Source organism: Fonsecaea pedrosoi (assembly GCF_000835455.1).
Source record: "Fonsecaea pedrosoi CBS 271.37 unplaced genomic scaffold supercont1.4, whole genome shotgun sequence".
NCBI lineage: Eukaryota > Fungi > Ascomycota > Eurotiomycetes > Chaetothyriales > Herpotrichiellaceae > Fonsecaea > Fonsecaea pedrosoi.
In genome coordinates this window covers 908,003-928,864 of record NW_013550612.1, presented here as the reverse complement: position 1 = coordinate 928,864, position 20,862 = coordinate 908,003, and the positions used below count along the sequence as shown (strand labels likewise).

The following is a 20,862-nucleotide window of genomic DNA, read 5'->3' as shown; positions in this document are numbered from 1 at the left end:
TGGCCAACGCACAGAGGCAAATCGTAGAAGCGGCTCAAGGCTGGATGGCAGAGTGGAAGGCAACTCGCCACTGAGCCCTTTGCACCCAGTACTTCGCAGGTGTGCACGCTTACCATCAACAGGAATCGGTGGGCGAGGTTGGGTGGGGACTGTGAGATGCCCAGGCCTCAACATCTGATCGGGGCCGTCAGACTGGTGCGACCAGTCTCCTCTCGGCGAGCTCCAAAGGATATTCACTCCCAACCTATGCCCTTGAGAGGGATTGGGCACATTCTGATACCTGGCGATCACATAGTGCAGGCGGTGTGTGCAGCTTTGTACCAAACACAGGAGCTTCCAACCCAACTTCTTGCGCCGTGCTGCCGCTTAAGTGATCGACAGACCTTACATGACGCCGGGCACTTCAGGGTAAGACAGAGTATTTATATACCCAGTAGTGATGGAAATGTCCGTGCAAGCGAGACTGACAGAGCAGCGGTGTAGTAGTACGGAGTAATTGTCTCTCGTCTCCCACAACGGGCTGCCACTTCGTATGATCCAAGGCACCAACCCCGGTTATGCGGACTTCGTAATTCCCGCGCTTGTACTCGGTAGACAGGCGACTTGTCTACAATGGAGCTGGTGACCTCCAGGACAAGGGCGAGTTACAAGGAACTGTGTCTAATCTTCAGGAGCTTGCAGTGGAAATGGCAACGATCTGAGCTGAGCTGTGGGAAAAGGGGTTGGGAGGGGTGGAGGTCCTTGACAGGTCAAATGACGCCGCCTCCACACCAATTTCACAGCTCAAGGGTTTCAAATGACTGACTTCATTCTTTGGTGTGAGACCTCCACCATCATCTCTCTGCTACTAGGTCCACAGGCAACTTTCACATTGGCGCATATGTACTTCGGAGCACAGCGGTTTGTACAACATCAATCACTACCCATTCAAAGCTTGAATTTGCATGGGAGGAAGTTCTCAGTATTGGCTACCTCACTCAAATCCCGAGCACACGCCTCGCCGCCTGACCTCCCTCAAGATAAATCCAAAGGGGCTGGACCCCAGTAAAGTGGCGTTTGAGACTGCAGCCAACCATGACAACAAGCTCCCACTGTCAGACTTGGGTCGAGACAAGACGGCAGGGCACGTGTTTGATCATGAATCCCACAATTTTCTCCTCCGTCCGTTTTCTGCGCGAAAGCCGTTCCATAGCCCAAGACCTTATGCAAGAGAGTGGACTACATGGCTGCTGGTGGACAAAAGACAAAAAAATAACCTCGATATACTACGGAGTATTTACCTACTGTGTACCTTTGGCGCCCGTAGCCGCCGTTGGTTGGATCCTGCTCAAGCCTCGTCACGTCAACCCTCACCTGTTGCGAACAAGATGCACAACTCTAGTTTAGCTCTGGGACGCCTTGACCTTCTCGGCCACCGCTCCAATGCAACCGGGCTCAGGCGTCTGGGCCTGGTACCTGGAGCTTTACCCAGAATGGGTGCTGATGGTGTACTTGTACGTACAAGGACTAAGCCCATCTTGATTGCCTGTTGACGTTTTTTCTCCTTGCTAAGCGAAGGGCCCGATCACTGGGCGCATGCCGCCATCCACTCTCCACATTCTCAATTGGACGGTCAATATCAAGACGTCAAAACACCGATCCATCGTGGACAAGGATATGATACCTGTACATGAGAACGGTTATGGAAAAAGAAAAACACCAATACCGCTTGCTGCTGGGTTTCGGTCCTACTTTTGTAAGTCCGGCAGGTCTCCGTGGGTCGTTGACGCTAGACAAACTCCAGAGCCCACATATTCGTTGCAGTGTGTGCCAGCAATGAAACGTTGGTCCTCAAACCAGACTTCCCGTCTACTCCACTTCCCCTCGAACTTGCAGTAACCTCTAACAGACTTCATCAAAAAACCCCCGAGGGCTAGGTCCCTTCATCAACCTAGCTCGTGCTGGACTGAAGACTCACAGTCAAGCTTCCTGCAATCTTACTCTCGCTAGAAGTACCTGATCGTCGCTATCCCTTCTTCTCCGGCTTTGTCGTCTGCGAGATAAAGTTGTCTCTTACCTCAATCAGGTAGCATCTAACCCTCTTTACTGGGTCGGCCATTTTGGTCTCTCGTCAAAATCCTGGTCGGCCGCTCTCATTTTCTGTCCGAGTGGCCTTTCGTGGCGTACACTTGTCCTTTTTGTTCGCTTCAAGCTGGCGAGGCTCGAAAGCCTGGCGCTGTCCTGTGTCATGGCCCGATCTGCGTGTCCGGGTTGCCCCCGTTCCATTTGAAAACCCTGTCGCAGCCTCAGTGCCTTCAAACGGATCCTGCTACTTTTAGAGTTCCAGGTGACAGTTGCGTGCAGCAGCCAGGCATCCTCTGTAACCCCGTCCGATTTCTCCAGATTTCGCTGCCCGTTGTTCCACGCATGATTTCGCACAAAATTTCGTTCCCGTCATCCTCGGATCTCTCTACACCGTCTACCAGTCTCGCTCTCTCCACCGTCGCCATGGACCAGGTCCTCAAAGCCCGAAAGATGAGCTCTGCCTCTGCTCGGAGGAAAAAGTTCCAAGAACGACAGCAGCAACAGGCTCTAGATCGAGAGAAGCTGGCTGAACACAAGAGGAGGATTTTGATGTATGACCATATGGCGGAACATGTGTCCGACCCCGCGCATGGCCTTGACGGAGACAGTTCTGCAGATGAAGTCGACATGGACGCTGAGCGCTTTAATCGAGAGTCATCTGTCGAGACACCTTCGGAGAGGAGCGTTTTGACCCCGGACGACATGGCCTTGAACAGAGCTCCCTTTGGAAAACCACCCTCACCCGGCCCACTGCAGGTGGCAGGTCTCAAAATACAGATACCAGATGAGGAGGAGGTCCTTCAACAGATGGAGGTCGACGAGGTTCGTGTTATCGTGCCACCTTCTCCGAAGCCTGTTGTCCAAGCTTCCCTGGCTTCCTGGTCCGACTTCCGATACGACCGCTATTCGGCAGTCCTCGACTCTCCACTATTCGAAGCCCTCAGCCCTGAGTTCGACAATGAGGAAACCTTCTCCCCAATTGAAACAGCCACGCCGATATCCTACCAGCAGCCCAAATCCCGACCTTCACTGATATCCATAGTCAGCATCACCCACCGAGGCAAACGAAGGACGGCCTCGATGCAAAGCCCTCTGTCGCAGACTGTGGCCCAAACGTCGGATCGACCATCGAAGCGCCAGTCGATGAGTAGTGTGCGTTCTGGGTTCCCTGCGGCGGAAGCTACTCTCGTCGAGGTTCCCAACCTTCCCGCCAATGCTTTCGAACTCATCGCCAATGCTAGCCAGGAATCGCTACTCTTGTCCACGAAGGAGTCGACCAGGTCAAAGGCCGATAGGAAGTCCAGTATGCCGCGGCTGTCGACTGCACTGAGCCACGCACGCATGAGCAGTATCAAAAGCTTCATCAAAACGCCTACGACTGCGACGACGCCTCTCCCACAGACGCGATCATCGTCTCGGCCTTCAAGTCATGTGAGCAGACCTTCCACTGCGAGTACGCCTGGGTCGGACGTTTATTATGTGATGAAAAACCCCGCCGCATCAACGAGCTCGGGAAATCTCTCCTCGATTACTCGCCCGCTCACTTCTCAGAATACTTCATACGCAACGATGGGGCCCACAGGCTCTAACATGACGGCTCTACCAACCCTCCCAACTCCCCCAGCCGACGAAGAAGCTTCTGACCCGTTCGCCACCAGACCAGCGATGCAGAGGAAAAAATCTTTCTCGGCACTCCGGAGACGAAGTGAAAGTATTGGACAAGCCATCAAAGGATTGGGCAAGATTACGACCAAACACGATGTTCCAGTACCAACAAATCCAGGTCTGATGACCCCAAAGAAACCACAGCCATTTGATTTGGGTCAATTCCCCACTCCGCCCTTGCCTTCTCCTCGGACTGGGAAAAGTAGTGCAGGCTCATTCACTTCGACCAGGGTCATGAGTAGTGGAGGTCATATAGGGCTAGGTCTGCGGAGTATCGAGGGATTCGCCCAAAGGTGACAGGATTTCCATTTTGAGAAGATATTGGGTGTCAAATATTTACCAGGAACGAGAGTGATCATACTCTTTGATGACGTTATGAGTTGGGTTTTACTAGCGAAATTGTACAAAAGTATAGGGTTATTAAATGGTATTAGGACCCTCGGAAGATGATTGCCTCCGCGGCAAGGATGAAAATATATCAGTTCGAACTATTCAGTCAGTCTATCTTCCTTGATGTACAGGACAGTTTAGTCGCTTCCACGAGACGCAGCCTCGTCCCAAATAATCACGTGACTAACAACCTTGCCAACTTGAGATCTTCGTTCTGCTTCGTCCATGTCCCTCCTCGACGCGTCCACTTGGGCCAGCGACCTTCCCTTTCGATTAAGATTCAGAGATGCCTCCCCAAAGCAGAGGTGGCTCGCCTGCTCTAGGCCCTCGTCCGTTCTCGAAATCGGAATCACTCCCTCCCACCCTGCGGCCGTACCTGGAAAACCTACCTTCTCCAACAGCGTTAATTCCCAGTGATCAACGCACTCCTACAGGACCTCGTATGATCATCCCGGAACGTGATTTGTCGACGCCAACACCAAGCCCTCAGCGGTCTCGGGCCGCAACCGCATTCGAGCTCGGTGGCGAAGATAAGGAGGGGAGCGAAGACGAGGACAATGATGCGTGTGGCCCTAGCGGAAGAACTTCACCCTCGGAAGAGCGTAGAGCCGAACAAGACGGTTCGGAGCTTGATGTGGCAGGGGTGACATTAGACGACGATGATTTCGAGTCTCACTACTCTCGTCAGGAGACTTCGGAATCAGAGGATGAAGAAGACGAAGGAGAAGTCTTCTCTGAAGAGACCTTGGACACAGAAGTCTCACAACAGGCTCATGACGGTGCTACAGGACCAGGAGCGCATTTAGCATCGGCGTCAGAGAGACCAGAATCATTATCTCGGGTGCGTTCATTGCCAGTTCGACCCACGCTTTCACAAACCTCAGGGCATTCTCAACCACTGTACCAAGGAGACGGATTACACACCTCGCAGTCAACGACAGCTCTTCCGCCTCCACCACCTCCTCCGCTCTACCCTCCATTCTATAATCGTCCGCCAACTCCCCTGCCGCCTTCGCCCAGCCTAACTTCTCTGCTCCGTCCTCCCTCTCTGCTCAATCGCTCAACTGCCTCAACTCGGCCAACCACACCTGACAGCTCCGACGTGGAGACCCCAAACGATACTGAAGCAGCCGTAGCACACTCAGCTCGGCGCGCACACCCAGTTCCGCCAACATCACCCAAAGTCCCGACGTACGAGTACTATGGCTTTGTTTTATACTTAGCTTCGACACTCGCCTTTCTAATCTACATTCTCTGGTCGTATCTCCCATCTCCCTTCCTCCACGCTCTAGGGATCACCTATTATCCGAATAGGTGGTGGTCTCTCGCCATACCTGCCTGGATAGTCATGCTTCTTATCTTCATATACGTTGCACTCTTGAGTTACAACGTCGAATATCTCACTCTCCCGTTGACGAGCCTAGAATGCATGGTCGATGCCACTACAAATGTTGCTGTCCTCGATGAATCCGGGCGAATTAGGAAAGGGGGGAGTAAAAGACTGATGAAGGAGCTAGAAGAGCGGGTCAGGCTTGAACGAGATATGGAAAGCGCAAGGGTAAAGAGTGGGAGAGGGAAGAAATCTTCCAAAACTGGAGTTGATGGGGCTCATCGATCAAAGGAGAAAGGAAAGCGAAAGTCCTCCCGAGCCAATATCGAACACTCATCACCATCAGACATTCGAGCATGGGACGACCAATTTTCGCGGACTTCTCGCTCCGCACCGTTTCCCCTTTCTGAAGGTCGATATGCGGCATATGCTCCTAGTCATCCTTCGGTTTATCCTTTCATCCCGACAACTGCGCCTTCAGTTCGAAACCAACACGTTTATGAGACGCAAGAGGCCTATGCAACGCACCCAAATTGGAGGCTTGCTTGGAACGAAGGAACGGATGCGGTTATGGATGTGCCGATTGGTGGTGTGTGTGAGGTCTTGTATGGCTAAACAAGCACCCGGACAACTGCGGCCACTCCGTCAGGGTTTCCGCTTAAGACCTGGGGACCAACAGTGCAAATGATTCCTTGACAAACTTGGGCCACTTGCCAGAACAGCATGATAAGTCACGAACAAAGCTTACCTCATGGGCCATGCGTCAATCATGCCAACCATGCACACCGAAATGCCAACCGAAATGCCAACCGAGATGCCAACCGAGAGCTGTCGTAATCGACTAGAAGGAACAATCCTCGTGAAACGGACCCAGATCTTCGCAGCGACTGTTGATAAGGAGTCTCGTCAAGCCTAATTACCCTTTACAGAACGGCACAACTTCCATTCGAAACATAGAACCAGCCTCCACTCTCAAGTGGCCTCCCTCTTCGAGCTCGGAGGTTCCGCAAACCCTTCGATGCCTTCCCGTCCTTGCTGGACCAAAGATCTCTGTGCTAGCGGCAACGGAGCGTGTGGGCCCTCGAAACAATTCGCCAGTGCTTTGATAACAAGCAATTTTCCCCTGCAGCACTCGTCATGTAAGGGAGCTTGCGTCTTTCGTAAGACGATCTTTGAATTGCAGATGTTAGCTGCAGATAACCTGATGTGTATGAACTGTTAGACCTTTTTGTCAGCGTTCTGGTCTTCATGAGCTGGGCGCAGTATGACGGAAGGAGTGTCGGCGCAGCACCGACGAATTGATACTCGAGCAGGAAACCATTGTCCCTCACGTTAACATGTACCCAATATTGACGGGTGTATATGGCTATCATCGAGGCTTGCGAAGTGTCGGTCAAGAACATTTCATCGAAGCAGAGGTTCCCGTGGGTGGTGAATGCTGTTTCACGAACGCGATCAGATCAGCCACGAGCCAGCCGCAATACCCACCGCTGCACCCTGGAGTGAGCCAGGCCCCCGTGGCCACAACGACTTCGACCGAACTGACACATTCACCCTTTGCAGATGCCGAGCATCGAGAAATAACTCGTCCGCAGTGTCTCATGCTTTACTCGTCTCAGCCCGGGCGAATGTGCTGTCGGTGCACGGAACCTTCAATGACATGTTCAAAGCAACGACGTGCCACCATAATTGCCATGAGATGCGCAATCAAGAAACCCTTTTGCCTAACTAGGTTCGATTCAGTCGGGAGTCCACCCAATACAGTTTCCATCCTCGGCAAGGACTGGGAGGACTGGGTGGTATCGTGACAGGGGAGCATTCACAAAGCCACCTGAACAGCTTTGGCGACGTTTCCACCACGATATAGATGTCAATGATACGGTTGCAGAAGCTGGTCTCGGGACGTTGTGCCGCACATTCCCACGACTTCACAGTCGACGGGGATTTGCCTATGAGCTGTGTGTTCGAACGGACGATTTGTCATTTTGCTCAATGTTCCAGCGGTCTAGTCGTGCAATGGATCGATAGGATCTACCACTAAGTTACCCACAATTTCGGTATCTGTGGTCTCAACCCGCATTTTCTCTGGAGAGGGCAGTCACTTACAAGGCAGGAGAAGGACATATATCGTTGTACGAGGTACTGAAAAGCCATCGAATGCAACCGTCCAATTTAAGCGAATGCGGAGTCTTCGCCAGCCTCGCTTTGCCCTTCCCTCGCTCTGTTTGGAAGCTCTCTGGGTCCGGACGGTGCCACCACCTGCCCGAAAAGTTGACAACTGGAGCTTCGGAAAACAGAGACCGCGAGCCAGTAAGGATGGTAGTTTTGTACAATGCGATTGGTCGAACGTATCATCCAGCAACATTGCAGGCTGTGATTGGCCTCTATACGGACTTCCTTTGTCGCCCCCCGTTGCCAGCCTTGCGGGTATTGCTTACATTCCCACTGCAGACCATTGACTAAGCCGAAGACAAACCTCGTTTCGATGTCGTTTACTAGGCGTTTCTAGGGTCCACCGCGGAAACGAACCTGTTGAACAAGCAGATTTCAGTGCTGCTGAACAGAGCTCTGGCCTCCGACTTGCCAAAGAAAAGAGGGGGTCAAAGGTGCTGTCTCTTGTGGTGACATGACAAAGAATTGGTCGGGCAATCGTAATAACCCCAAAGAGTCTAAGTTCTCAATATCGCTAGTGACCAGGCTATACATTCAAAGCTAACCGATAGAGCTACCACGCGGCTTTCGAGAAAGAGAATGTGAAAGAGCACTATGCTCAATGGAAACACCGCCAAGTTTGGCAGGCCACAAGCTTGTGTACATGTTGGGAAATTTGTGGCTGTCAAGCGCCATGTGCCTCATGTATGCTTCTCAAGCGCGGACCAGGTCGACCAGCACCACCTTGAGGTCGATTATCCACCAACGTTGATTATATTGCACAACCCATTCTTGGATTAGCACGGTTGTCCTGGAGGCAACGTTTCAAAGAGGTAGTAACAGTGTTGAAAGCGGACTCAGCCACAACAGTCACTGCTGCTCAAATCTCTGCACAGGATAACACATGGCGAAAATGGGATGCAGCTCTGGAAGGTAGGCTGCGTGAACATGTCATACTGGCACAGCATTCATTAGATACGGCCGCTTTGCAACTCCCGGCTCGGACGAACCTGTGCATATGAGAGCCCAATACCCGAGCCTTTGTGCGCCTTGACCTCCCGGATCAATATCTATATTGGAGGGACCGTACACTTTGTATGATGGAGTTCCCCGGACGCTGCATGTTGCATTCCCTATCAGTCCATGACCCCGAGACTATGCTCTCGCCGAGCAGGGAATCGTCGGACCTGCTCCGTCGCAGGCAGCTACAGGGCCGGGCGGCATGGCCTTGTAGACAACTGGCAGATATCATCAACTGCTTCAAGGATGTATTCTAGATGGCAGCCTCTGTACTGAGCACGAATCAGGTGCTATATCCGTAATATATGGTGATCATCCCAGCGGACGGCCGACTGGTGTATACGATTTCTCCCACGTTACAGCCGCAGATTACGCGCCCTCAAAGTTTCCCATGGCTGAAGGTGCCTGAACTTGGCGAATTAGTGGCCTGATCTGCATGAGTCCGTCAATCTAGTCGCTTGATGCTTCCCACCTGACGAGCACTACTCAACGTCTCTGAACTGAAGGCCCTGGCAGCACATGGCAATGACACGGGAGGACGTTGCCGTCGGAAAAAATCCAACTTCCCTGCTGCTAGCGAGACGCAATCATTTATTCTCGAGGCTTCTTCCTGTCCATATGGCTCCGTTCATGGTCATAAAGGATACTTCTTTGATCATCGACTGTCTCCTGATCGACTATACAGCGACAACTCTCCCAGGACTCCGTGGTTTCTGCAGTACTCCCCATAGATACTACCATTACGGAGCGGATTGATTCTAATATACTATTCCAAAACGTACCCAAATATCAGGGTTGAACCTGGCCTTGACTCTGGTGGAACTCTGGTGGAAAGTCGACATTGAACCAACCAGCAGATCGTCACCAGGCACACGAGTTCGAGCTCGTCCGCTAGTGATTTCCTTCATGTGCGTGGCTTCTGAAATGGCCTTCTCCGGGAGCTGCGTTTGCCAGCAAATACCAACATCGTCCTCATCACAAGACACAATTCAACCTGCACTGCTACCCGACAGGAACCGTGCGCCTTGTCAATGCGGTACTTGTCCCGAGTTTTATGGCCTTCCTGCTACGAGCCCCTCGATATCGCCCTGTTCTTCCTTGCAGAACAGAGTGTCGCCTGCCACCCAATTCACGAGCATGAATAGCCCAACGATGGAATTCCTTCAGCCAGCTCATGACTTTTCCATGTGTTTTGGAGACCCACCTTACGGCGACCCGACAGGGCACGCAAACAGCGTGTCGTGCTTGATTCAGCCTGATCTAAATCACGACGTCTTTTTGATGAGAAGAACTGTACCGGATGATGGAAGTGGTACACCGAGCACCCCAGAGTATTTGAATGCGTCTTTCGAGCCCATTGGGACGATTGCTACCCGGAACGAGGTCAGTGTAGGCATAGATGAAATGCGCCGATGACCAAATCCACTGACAAGCCATCTCACAGAGACGTAAGGCGCAGAATCGAGCTGCTCAACGAGCCTTTCGGGTTCGCCAGCAGCAAGCCTTAGCAGAAGCCCAGGCGAAATTGCGTACCTTGCAGGAAGAACTGGAAGGGGCAACTGGAAGAAAAGACCATTTCGAGCAACTATACAAGAGTCTCAGTCGCGAGCATGAGCGACTTCTGCGAACTTTTCAAGAGTTACTGGCATCGGTACAGTCAAACTCCCTGGGTGATTGAGAAGTTGGGGCTTATTCGACTCCGCGACGAGGGAACTAAACCTACATGTACCCATATATATACATATATGCCGGCTAATTCACGTCAAGAGCTCCTGCTAATCTCAAAGCTCTTCTGCTTGCATCGCTCCATTATCTATCCCCATGAAAGCTGCGATGGGAGTACTTCGCCTCATGGGCTGGCATGCCTGTCGATGCAAGGTTAGGTTCCGTGGATCGAGGGTTTCTTCTGAGATCTGTCCTTGGAGAGGGGGGAATCCGGATCCGGTAAAAGGTCGCTGCTGACTTTTCTGGACCTCGCTTGGGAGTGGGGAGGAATCAGCCTTTCGTGAGCAGCTCGGGACTGTGGCTGGCGAGCAACCCATTGGCCACATTTCTCACCGTCGGATACCGTCTTGACCCATTGTGCGTTAGTCATCCGCGCAACCACTGACACTTGGGTGACACTACGGGCAACAGCTGGGGGCGCCGATGGAGTCAGTACCAAGAATGGTGGTTTGAGAGGCCCCCCGCCAGCATTCCGAGGCTCCCTCGTCAGCCTGGGACAAGGTATTCCACAGACGTCGCTGTTTCGCGAGGCAAGCTGATTGTCTGGCTCCCTCTCTCTCCGAACCGGGGCAACTTTTCACGGACATATTTGTGGGCAGAAGTCGTCCTGATCGCAACCAGTTGTGTCGGCGGCGAAACCTTCAAAATCACAAAAGGAGGAGCCTGGAATCCAACATCTTATTGTCGTGGGTCGAGGGCCCGGGCGGCACACGTGCGTCCCGCCTTATCCGCTTCCGGTGTTTGCAAAACCATGGCGAGCGATCATCCTCGACATGCCAGCAAATGGGACGCGGCGAAGAAGAAGGCGGGAGGCGATGCTGGGTTCGAATTCGTCTTGATGGGAGCTGATGGCGCTCTGGACAAGGCGGGGATCAGCCAAATAAGGGCACATACTACGAGAGAACTGCACCGGACGAGGCGTCAGACTGGCCAGGTATGTTTTGTTGCATCGCACAGATCTTGCCAGCACCTGTGACCACAGTCTAATCGCCATGAACTCATGGCCACCATGGGTACTTCAAGGATGGGCGCTTAGCTAATCCCTGATTTCCCCCAGGTTGTACCACGGCGACGCCGCAATCGCGCTGGTAACATCTTCTTTGGCTCTCAACTCGATCCATTTCGGTCTCTGCCACAGCTGGCGATAGAAGAACACATACCAGGGATCCTGGACGAGGTCAAGCATAATGGTGAACCCTTGGCCTCTCCGGCGCACTCATGTTCCCTCCTTCAGAGGTTGCTGACCTTTGCCTCCTGTTCTGGTGTCTAGTTTTCGCGGTATATAATCAGAAAAGGATGCAACAGAGCGTATGGCCCGAAGGGACCAAAGACAGCACGTTCTTCACTTCCATGCTGCTTCTGTGTTCGGTCCATCTCGACGGGCTAAATGCAAAGTCGACGTCGCCCACGACTACTGCTTTGAAGCTGGAGGCCATGCGCCGTGTTCGCACTCTTATCCAGCAGCCCTCCCAGGTTGCTATCATCAGCTGCATCGCGGCCGTCGCTTCTCTTGCCACGTGTGCATTAGTAAGTGTGAGATTTTGAGCCCTCCTTGGACGTGGTCAGCGCCAACGGCACGGGTGAACCGACTCGCTGACTTTTGTAGGTTCGTGGAGAGCCGGCCGGAGCTGAAGAATATGTCATCCACCGCAATGCTTATGCGGTTCTCATCAAAGAGGCGGAGAATATGAACATGTTTCAAGATTCAAGATTCTGCAAGGACGTGCTGAGGATCATCCTAATGATTGCGTGAGACAACGAGAGACCTCATTGTGCTCATGTAGCAAAGGCTGACTATCCGCGCAGAATCTCGAGAAGATGCCACATACCTGTGCCTGGCTTGGCTCCTCCGATAGATACACAAACGGCGTATAAGGAATACGAACACGTCTTTGAAGACAGATGGCATTCAAGACTTCGAGCCGACCCAGAGCTTTATTCCCCTTTTTACGATGGGCGAATAGACCCGAGCGAAGATCCGTTCCCCTTGCTGAAACGCGACCACCTGCGACTTCTCCTTCAGATGATGCAGTCAGTGGTCAAGATCTGGCTTCGGCGAAGTACCTGTTCCTCGCAACATCAACTGATCGCGGACGCAACGATATCGATGTCATTGGGCCAGCGCATATTGGCCATGCCGTCTTCGAAGGTGCCCGACTTGCCGTCCTCGGACGATCACGTCTACGAAGCATGCAGATTGACCTCGGTGTTGTTGATCCGATCGGTGGAGAGCAACAGGCATTGGCGTTCTGTGGCGCGAGGGACTTCCATACTTGAGGACATCCGTGATGCCCTTCAGAAGACCGACTTGGACAACCTGTGGGACAAGGAAATTGGTCTCCTCTACTATGTCGTGTTGATCTTCCACAGCGCCACCTTTAACACGCCGCATTACTTGCTCGGCCATATTCTGCAGATCAGGGTACATTTTGCATTGACGTACTCCTACGACGATTGGATCGGGGGCATGCAACCAATGTTGACTGCCTTCGAGTTGATGCCGAACAAGGAGTTCAGCTTGCCAGCACGCTCTATAACATCGGGTCCTACGGCCGCTTACGTGGAGAGATTGGCCGATCTCCAGTTGACCCCCGAGCCTGACAGTGAGGCACTCTCGTCAGAATACTGATGGACGTGTGCTTGAACGAATCATTCCGATTCTGGAGGGCCTCACTAGACCCTTTGGATTAATCTTCCACAGATACTGTGTACGATCATCGGAACACAGCTGGGAGCCTCACTGCGAACTGTCTCCTATTCCGAAACGGATACGACAGGGCTCAATTTGTGCTGCACGCCGGTATTTTGCATATGAACCTGGTTGGTAATGCTTTGCAACTTTTTTCAGGTGCGACACTCGAACAGGTTGCCTAGCATACAAGGCCGTGAAACCAGATGATCACCATGTGCTTGTTAATCACCCAATCAAACCCAAATTTGGAGCCAGTCTCGTTTTCCCGAGATCGGTTCACGCCGCGTTAAACATGCAGGTCTGGAAGCGATCGCTCAAGCCTCCTGGCTTTGGTGGGAATCACAAGTCCATCGGTTCCGCTTAGGGTCTTTGAGGGGTCCTTCTGGACCTGGCCATACGCAGGGGTATGCTTCGAGAGCGCCAACCGATAGCCCCTCCGAATAACTGCCATGGTCCTGGCTTCGGTCCACCTCCTTGACGATGCAAGGGACAACGGCGCGCGGCGAATTCCATCCACACCACCAATGCTCCAGTTGACCGGTGGGAATATTCAGACCAGTTATACCATGCCGTTGGGCGCCACAGAATGGACAGACGAGATGCATTCGTCCTGCTCGCAGAATAGAGACGCTTTGGGAAATATTGCCAAGCGCGCTGGGTCAAAGGACGAGTTTTGTCAGTGATTATGTGACGGGATTCTTGAACCCCTGTAGCGACATGACGGACGACAGGCAAGAAATGGGTGTTGTCCCCGACTGGGCGAGAAGAAACGCATATACGCATATTCGGACAACCAATGGTTGTTTGGAGAGCGACGCCTCTACGCGACATCTGATGGTCGGGGCAATCAACTACGACTCGGATATGCAGGGGTGTGTCTGATCCGAACACCCAGAGACGAAATGTATCCCTGACGGCCTAGCATAACGGCGTCTAGCACCCAGATGTGATCGACGTGGGATCACACCACCTCTACGGATTTTGTGTGAGTCGAGCGCAGCGACGCAACGCACTTGTTACCCATTACAAGACGGACGTGACAGAAGTATATGAAAGTTTAGGGGCCGCTTACGATGCCCCTGGCTTTTATGTCCCAGTGATATTGTCATCAAGAGATCACCGTGGCAGTTACTGCTCTCGAACCTAGTACTCGATTACCACCAGTGTGTGTGTGTCTGCTGTGGAATTTATACAGGGTGATTAAGAGTTTTTACCCCTTTCGTCCTACACCATTAATGAGGCTCGGAGCTTGCCACCAAGAGCATGGGAATGAGTGGCCCTTTCACGTAACAAAAAGCTAAGCAAGGCCCTCTCGCTTCGCAATAACTTGTGGGTTTTTTTTTTTTTTTTCGTTTCTGGGGAGGAGTCGGGCAAGTTTCGATGTTGGGGACCCCATCTTGACCAAAGCATTTGTTCTGGATCAACAGTTCTTCCGCGCCGCTGGCTCGTGGTCTCGTGGTCCTCGGTAAACACGATGCGTTGCAAGGTCGCGCCGTATTCGTATTTGGACGGGCAATAACTGTTCGTCACGTAGCCAATCACAACCATTCACCGTACAGTCAAGACGTCTGGGCATATCCGCAAGGCACACTTTTGCCATGGCCAGGTGGCTGGAAAAGAATATCAACGCACCGCATTGTTGAGCTTGCAAAAGATGGTGGAATTGCTCTTGTGGGTGGAAACCTGTCGACACTGGTTGTTGGACGGACAAATACGGGGAAACGACCCGTCCGTGATGGAACGCAAGGCGAGGCAAGACAAGGCAAGGCTGATTCCTTCCCGAATACGAGGGACGTGGCAGACTACCTACGAAATGCTTTTCGTACGGACGACACATATATGATGAAGATGAGACGACTTTCATGATCATGGGTTGAGACTGACATATGCCAACGGTGGTTCTTGTTTGTCACGATCCCTTACCGCTTTCTCGGTTGGAGTCTTGGTCTGCAATCCAATTGATCTCGATTGATATCCTTGGTCTGGCGTGGTTGAGTCCTGTTGTGATAGCCCTACGAGATAAAGATTCCCCTCTCACGCCAATATCGATCGAGGCCATGGCTCCAGATCGTCAGTTGTCCTTTTCTGCTCACCTTTGCTCTTTAAACATCGTTACCTCGCTAACCTTTGCCAAAGCCGACATCAACAACTTCCTTGACAACATGGAGAAAGGTCCATCTGCCGTGTTTGCAGTCTTGTTCGCCGTCTCCTGTGCGGTTCATACATGGCAGAGCAGGTGTGAAGTTTCCTCGCGACAACCCTTGCCATTGTAAGTATTTGTGTCAGCCTGCTAACACCTGGTTATCACGCGCAGCAAGTACAAATGCTGGGAGACGACGTGGCCGCTGCCTTTTGCGTGCATTGTCATGACGGCGGGGTTCATCTGTCGCGAGGTCGCCGCACACGACCATGATGCAGATGGTGAAGGGAGCGCGATCCAGGGGCTCTTTTACAGCGCCACGTAAGTTTCATCTCCCACTGCCGCAGGTACAGGTTCGAGTCGAGGGGGTGGAAACAGAGTGCTGACCGACGTCTCTGGAGGAGATAGACCAATCTTCACGCTCCCGCTTTACATGCTTCTGCTCCTCTATTCCGTCACGGCGGCGGAGTCATCATGGCCCCGCCTCAACCTGAGCCTCTCGTACGTCGTCATCTGGACCTTCTTCAGCGCCGTCATCTCCTGCACCGCCCAGGGCGCGTCCACGTACTTCAACCCCGACGCCAGCACGGGCGCCGTCCGCTCCGCCCTCGCGCTGCTCAAGGCCAGCCTGTTCCTGCAACTCGCGCCCAACGCGGCCTTTCTCTTCGTCCTTCTCAGGTGGTTGTGGTTACTCGTCGCTGCCCGTCACCGACCCTTTCTGTCGGCGTTGCTCGCGCTGATGGCGCTGATCTGCGTACGCAACGTCTTCCGCACCGTCCAGCTCTTCGTCTCCCCGCGCTCCCCGCTGTGGACGGCCGAGGCGTATTTCTGGGTCTTTGAGGGTGCCGTCATGCTGGGGTATACAGTGCTCTTCCATGTCTTTCATCCGGGGAGATTGGTGCCCACTGGGCTGGAAGATTACAGGAGACAAAGACGGTGTAGTTAGGTTGCGTCATATCATTTGGGTGGAAGGGTCTACCAAGTGTTGTCGACGTCGACAAGCTTGCTTGGGAGATGTCGGCTTCTGATTGGTCAGCCTTGTCACCCGGCTCTGCCTTTCTACCCATCACAGCCTTGCAGCACCTTCGACCAATTGGCGTCGTGATGACGTTGGGACGTCCCCCGTGTAAAAAGGAACCTCGGTGGATACCCCGGCAGTTGCAGAAAGTTCGATTTTTCACTTTGCGGTGGTTTTTGAGGGCGAGACGGGATTGGATTATGTAGTCGGTATAATAGCGGTACATAGGGGACTGGGGGGCGGAGAGAGGTCTCTCTTTTCAATCCATCCATCCCCCCTTGGTCTCTTTCAAAGCATCATCGAGTTTTACCCAAGTTTGCAAAGTTGTTTTCCTCCCTCTACCCGATCCCTAAAATAGACAGCAAGGACACCCACTAACTCGGTAATAGAGCCAGCCAGCCAGCCAGCCAGCCAGCCAGACAACAAGCCGAGTCATGCCGCTTCCAACCGGAGTATATCGCGCGGACCAGGTCGGGTCGCTGCTACGGCCCAAGGAGATCCTCGCGGCGCGCGAGAAAGTGGCCGCGGGCGAACTGTCCAAGACGGACCTCCGGCAGCTCGAGGACAAGCACATCGCCGACGTGGTGCGGAAGCAGCTCGACGCGGGCCTGCGGGCCATCACCGACGGCGAGTTCCGACGGGCGTTTTTCCACCTGGACTTCCTGCAGCACCTGGACGGGATCGAGGTGCGCGGCAACATGATGTCGACCAACACCTCCAAGGGCGGGTTCGCGCCGCCCAAGCTGATCGTGACGGGCAAGCTCGGCCACAGCAAGCCCATCCAGGTCGACGACTTCCGGTTCCTGGAGCGGCAGATCGCCGCGGCGGGCGGGGAGAGCGTCTTCGGTAAAGTCTCGTCCAAGGTGGCCATCCCCAGCCCGACCATGGTGCACTTCCGCGGCGGGCGCGAGACCATCGACCTCGACGCCTACCCGTCCATGGACGCCTTCTTCGACGACCTCGCCCGCGTGTACCAGGAGGAGCTGGCCGACCTGTACGCCGCCGGGTGCCGGTTCGTGCAGCTCGACGACACCAACCTCGCGTACCTGTGCGACCCCAAGATGCGCTCCGAGGCCGAGTCCCGCCACGGCGCCGACGCCCGCCAGCTCGCCAGCCAGTACGCCACGCTGATCAACCGGGCCATTGAGAAGCGGCCGCGCGACATGACCATCGGCATCCACCTGTGCCGCGGCAACCACCGCAGCCAGTGGTTTGCCCAGGGCGGCTACGAGCCCGTCGCCGAGGTGCTCTTCCGCGACCTCGACGTGGACGTCTACTTTTTGGAGTACGACGACGCCCGCTCCGGCGACTTCAGTCCCCTGCGCCACCTCCCGCCCCACAAGGTCGTCGTGCTCGGCGTCATGACCAGCAAAAAGGGCGACCTCGACGACAAGGACGCCATGGTCCAGCGTCTCCGCGAGGCCGCAAAGTACTGCCCCGGCGGTATCGACCAGCTCTGCCTCAGCCACCAGTGCGGCTTTAGCAGCACCATGGAGGGCAACGAGTTGACCGAGGACCAGCAGTGGGACAAGATCCGGCTCGAGGTCGACATTGCAAAGACTGTGTGGGGGCCCGATACCGCGCAGTGATTTCAAATCTGTGATCGAACGTCTGTGACTACTCTCACAGAGTGGGAAGGGGGAGAAGCAAAGGTGGGTGAGAAAGGGGAAGGAGAGAGAGAGAGAGAGAGAGAAGAGATGCAGCAGGAACGAGGCGTTAGGTTTGCGCAAGGACGCACTTTCTAGCTCTTCTTCTGGGTCTTCCTCGACTGGCTCGGGCTCGGACTCGGACTCGGACTCGGACTCGGACTCGCACTCGCACTCGCAGGAGGCCTTGTGCTTCTTAGTAGAGAGATAAAGATGGAAAAGGCATGGAGAGACGGACAGAGGAACAGTTCATGGAAGTGACCCGTTTTCAACAACGGGATCAAGATCGATCGATTGATGGATCGATTGATGGGATGAGGGACACACGGAAGGGACGGGACGGGACGAGACGAGACGGGGATAGGATGAGAAAGGCATACTTTCTCCGCGCAGATTGAAGGGGCCGAACGAAAAGGCAGGAATGGGAAGCCAGACCTATCCAGATCAGGAGGTGATGCGATGGAGGAACCAGGAATCTCTTCAACATTGATTGATACCCAACTCCCCACGACTATGAAGAAGTCGAGTATATTGGCCTCCCTCAAAATAGAAACAACATCGTCACCAGGCCATCAAGCATAATTCTTTCATTAGTAGTTCTGACCAGACCTCCAGACCCACAAGGGTTGGGGGAAGAGAGAAAGAGAAAAGAAAATGATCCCTCTCCCTCTCCCTCTTTCCACACCCCTCGCGGTAGATGGCCAGTCTCTATGGCTATTGTATATTTTACCATTCTCCATTCTCGGGCTCGTGTTTTTTTTTTTTTTACCACTTCTCAAATGTCTTCACCTCGATCCACCGCCCGAACCGCACGACCAACTTGTCCGCGCGGGTGAAATAGTCGGCCGCCCAGATCACGGCCGCCGTGCCCACGACTTCAATGACGAAACACGCAATGGCCGACTCGCCCAGGTGGACCTCGCGCCAGGGGTTGAGGATGGGCTTGAACAGGCTCTCGAGCACGATGATGTGCATGGCGTAGATGCCGAACGACAGGTCGCCCAGGTACTGCGAGAAGGACCACGTGAACGGGGTCTGCAGCGTCGGCGAGTTGTCGAGCCCCAGCACCAGCAGGCCCGCCCCGATGCTCACCCAGAACGTGTACATGGCCTCGCCATACTGCGAGGGCACCAGGCCCAGGAGCGTCGGCCACGGCGCCGGCAGCTCCGTGTTGCTGTCCGGGTCGTCGGGCTGGCTGAGTAGGTAAAAGCCCGTCGCCGATACTAGGCCCCAGCCGATCTTGGAGGCGAGCCCGTGTCGTCGTCGCCCCAACAGCCACCGCCGCCAGGTTGGGGTGGGGATCGGTTTCTCAATGTTGCTGCTGCTGGTGGTGGTTTCCTGAACAGCAGGCCCTGGTGGCGTTGGTAAGAGCAGTCGTCGGCCCAGGCGCTCGGGATGTCGAATTAGTGATAGGTCCGCAATGAACATGCCGATCAGGAACTCAGCAATGTAGACGGCCCGCCAGTAGTAGGACAGAAGCACCACCAGCCACAGAAACACCATCCGCGATCGACTCGAGAGTTTGCAGGCGGCGGCACAGAAGACAAAGAGCGCGATGCTGCCCCGGTACTCGACGGGGATAGTCCACATCTGGTACAGGTACCTCGACCGGAACGCCCAGCCGTGGATCCAGCCTTGGATGTTGGCAAACGGGTCACTCGACTCCAGCCAGTCCTGGAACCAGTCCCAGACCTGCTCGAGGAATGTTTCTTTTCGATCAGACGCGTGTGGCCAGAACCACCCCAGCTGCGTGAGCACCATTGCCACGAACGTCGCCACCCCGGTCGATCCGTACAGCCGGAACCAGCGCCGAAACGTCGAGGACGCCAGGCTGTCGAGCAGCTTGATCGGGTCTTTGTTGCGGATCGCCTTCAACATGCGGTAACTGAGCACGTAGCCCGAGATGACGAAGAACACGGCCACCATGCCGGGACCGCCACGGAAAAAGACGCGGAAGAAGGTTTGTTGGAAGAGCCACATGCTAGGAAGCGGAAAGGAGTGATAGAAGAAGACGATCAAGGCCGCGTACCCGCGCAGGGCATCGAGGTATGCCGTGGGAGGTAGTTCGCCCTTACTTCGACCACCGGGTTGAATGTATTTCGGGAGAAGGCTGACGACGAGTCGTAGCCAGAGTCGGCAGAACTGAGTCCATTGTTTTGATAGCCGGTGCTCGGGAATGACGAGGACGCTTCGTGCAAGACTGCTGCTGTCGCATGGACTATCTAGATCCTCGAGGAGGGGGATAGCCTGCTCGAGGGTCGACGGCATAGCTGGTCATGGACAAGGACGCGACGCTGTGTGAATTGCCCCTGGCTTTTCGTGACTCTTTGTTGAAAGGTGGGAGAGTCTTGCTGGCCAGCGAGGAGGAATAAGAGGATTTCTGTGATCAGTGAAAGAAGGGAAAACGAGAAAAGTCGCTGAAAGGGAGAAAAGGCAATTCCATCGAATTGACTCGAGTCCATCGTTGCCCCTGGTGTTGAATGTTTGTCTTTGGTAAAATACATGAACTCTATCGTCTACGGTACGAATCCTTAAAAGGTCTTGCATCCGAAAAACATTGTTTCTTGTTATAAATCGCTTGAGACTGCCGAGCCGCTAGAGAGACGCTACGCTGTTAGCGTCTCCAAATCTGTATGTGAGAGACAGTTAGTGTGAAGCTCTAACGTGAAGCTTGTTTGACCTTAAACCTTCTTGTGGAACGTGGAATTTGAGACGCGCATCCAGAACGCGTGAACTGGCAGATGAATACGAATCTATCGATCAACTACCGTCAGCTTGAAATGTCTTTTGCCGTTAGAAATCTTACGGGTATAATCCCGTAATCTATCAAAATAACATTGCGTGTCTGGGCGCGTAATGAAACCTCCATAAGTTGGCATTCACGTCTCAACATAAGGGGGCATGCAAGGGAGAGCGAGCACAGACGTGCTTGGCACATTCCTTGGAGTGGACGGGATCTTGAGGCGATCAGTTCATCATTCATCCCTTGCTGAGGGACCATCCGTGGCAAAATAAGCCAGA

At 53.8% G+C, this 20,862-nt stretch overlaps 7 protein-coding genes across 7 annotated transcripts; 6 read left to right on the top strand and 1 right to left on the bottom strand.

Annotated features, from left to right (window-relative positions):
* Positions 1 to 2,487: 2,487 nt before the first annotated feature.
* Positions 2,488 to 4,026, top strand: Z517_06126 (uncharacterized protein; the record flags this gene model as incomplete). Its single annotated transcript, XM_013427868.1, has 1 exon — positions 2,488 to 4,026. One exon carries the CDS (start codon positions 2,488 to 2,490, stop codon positions 4,024 to 4,026), a length of 1,539 nt encoding a protein of 512 aa, XP_013283322.1.
* A 379-nt stretch (positions 4,027 to 4,405) lies between these two features.
* On the top strand, positions 4,406 to 6,064 carry Z517_06125 (uncharacterized protein; the record flags this gene model as incomplete). Its single annotated transcript, XM_013427867.1, has 1 exon — positions 4,406 to 6,064. One exon carries the CDS (start codon positions 4,406 to 4,408, stop codon positions 6,062 to 6,064), a length of 1,659 nt encoding a protein of 552 aa, XP_013283321.1.
* A 3,708-nt stretch (positions 6,065 to 9,772) lies between these two features.
* On the top strand, positions 9,773 to 10,298 carry Z517_06124 (uncharacterized protein; the record flags this gene model as incomplete). The annotated part of the gene is made up of 2 exons (XM_013427866.1): positions 9,773 to 10,003; positions 10,065 to 10,298. The coding sequence occupies 2 exons, from the start codon at positions 9,773 to 9,775 to the stop codon at positions 10,296 to 10,298; spliced, it is 465 nt and encodes a 154-aa protein (XP_013283320.1).
* Positions 10,299 to 11,096: 798 nt separating this feature from the next.
* Z517_06123 (uncharacterized protein) lies at positions 11,097 to 12,974 on the top strand (the record flags this gene model as incomplete). Its single annotated transcript, XM_013427865.1, has 5 exons — positions 11,097 to 11,279; positions 11,403 to 11,535; positions 11,616 to 11,872; positions 11,952 to 12,094; positions 12,152 to 12,974. The coding sequence occupies 5 exons, from the start codon at positions 11,097 to 11,099 to the stop codon at positions 12,972 to 12,974; spliced, it is 1,539 nt and encodes a 512-aa protein (XP_013283319.1).
* A 2,429-nt stretch (positions 12,975 to 15,403) lies between these two features.
* Z517_06122 (uncharacterized protein) lies at positions 15,404 to 16,123 on the top strand (the record flags this gene model as incomplete). The annotated part of the gene is made up of 2 exons (XM_013427864.1): positions 15,404 to 15,498; positions 15,586 to 16,123. The coding sequence occupies 2 exons, from the start codon at positions 15,404 to 15,406 to the stop codon at positions 16,121 to 16,123; spliced, it is 633 nt and encodes a 210-aa protein (XP_013283318.1).
* Positions 16,124 to 16,629: 506 nt separating this feature from the next.
* Z517_06121 (uncharacterized protein) lies at positions 16,630 to 17,784 on the top strand (the record flags this gene model as incomplete). The annotated part of the gene is made up of 1 exon (XM_013427863.1): positions 16,630 to 17,784. The coding sequence occupies one exon, from the start codon at positions 16,630 to 16,632 to the stop codon at positions 17,782 to 17,784; it is 1,155 nt and encodes a 384-aa protein (XP_013283317.1).
* An 822-nt stretch (positions 17,785 to 18,606) lies between these two features.
* Positions 18,607 to 20,109, bottom strand: Z517_06120 (uncharacterized protein; the record flags this gene model as incomplete). The annotated part of the gene is made up of 1 exon (XM_013427862.1): positions 18,607 to 20,109. The coding sequence occupies one exon, from the start codon at positions 20,107 to 20,109 to the stop codon at positions 18,607 to 18,609; it is 1,503 nt and encodes a 500-aa protein (XP_013283316.1).
* Between the last annotated feature and the right edge of the window lie 753 nt (positions 20,110 to 20,862).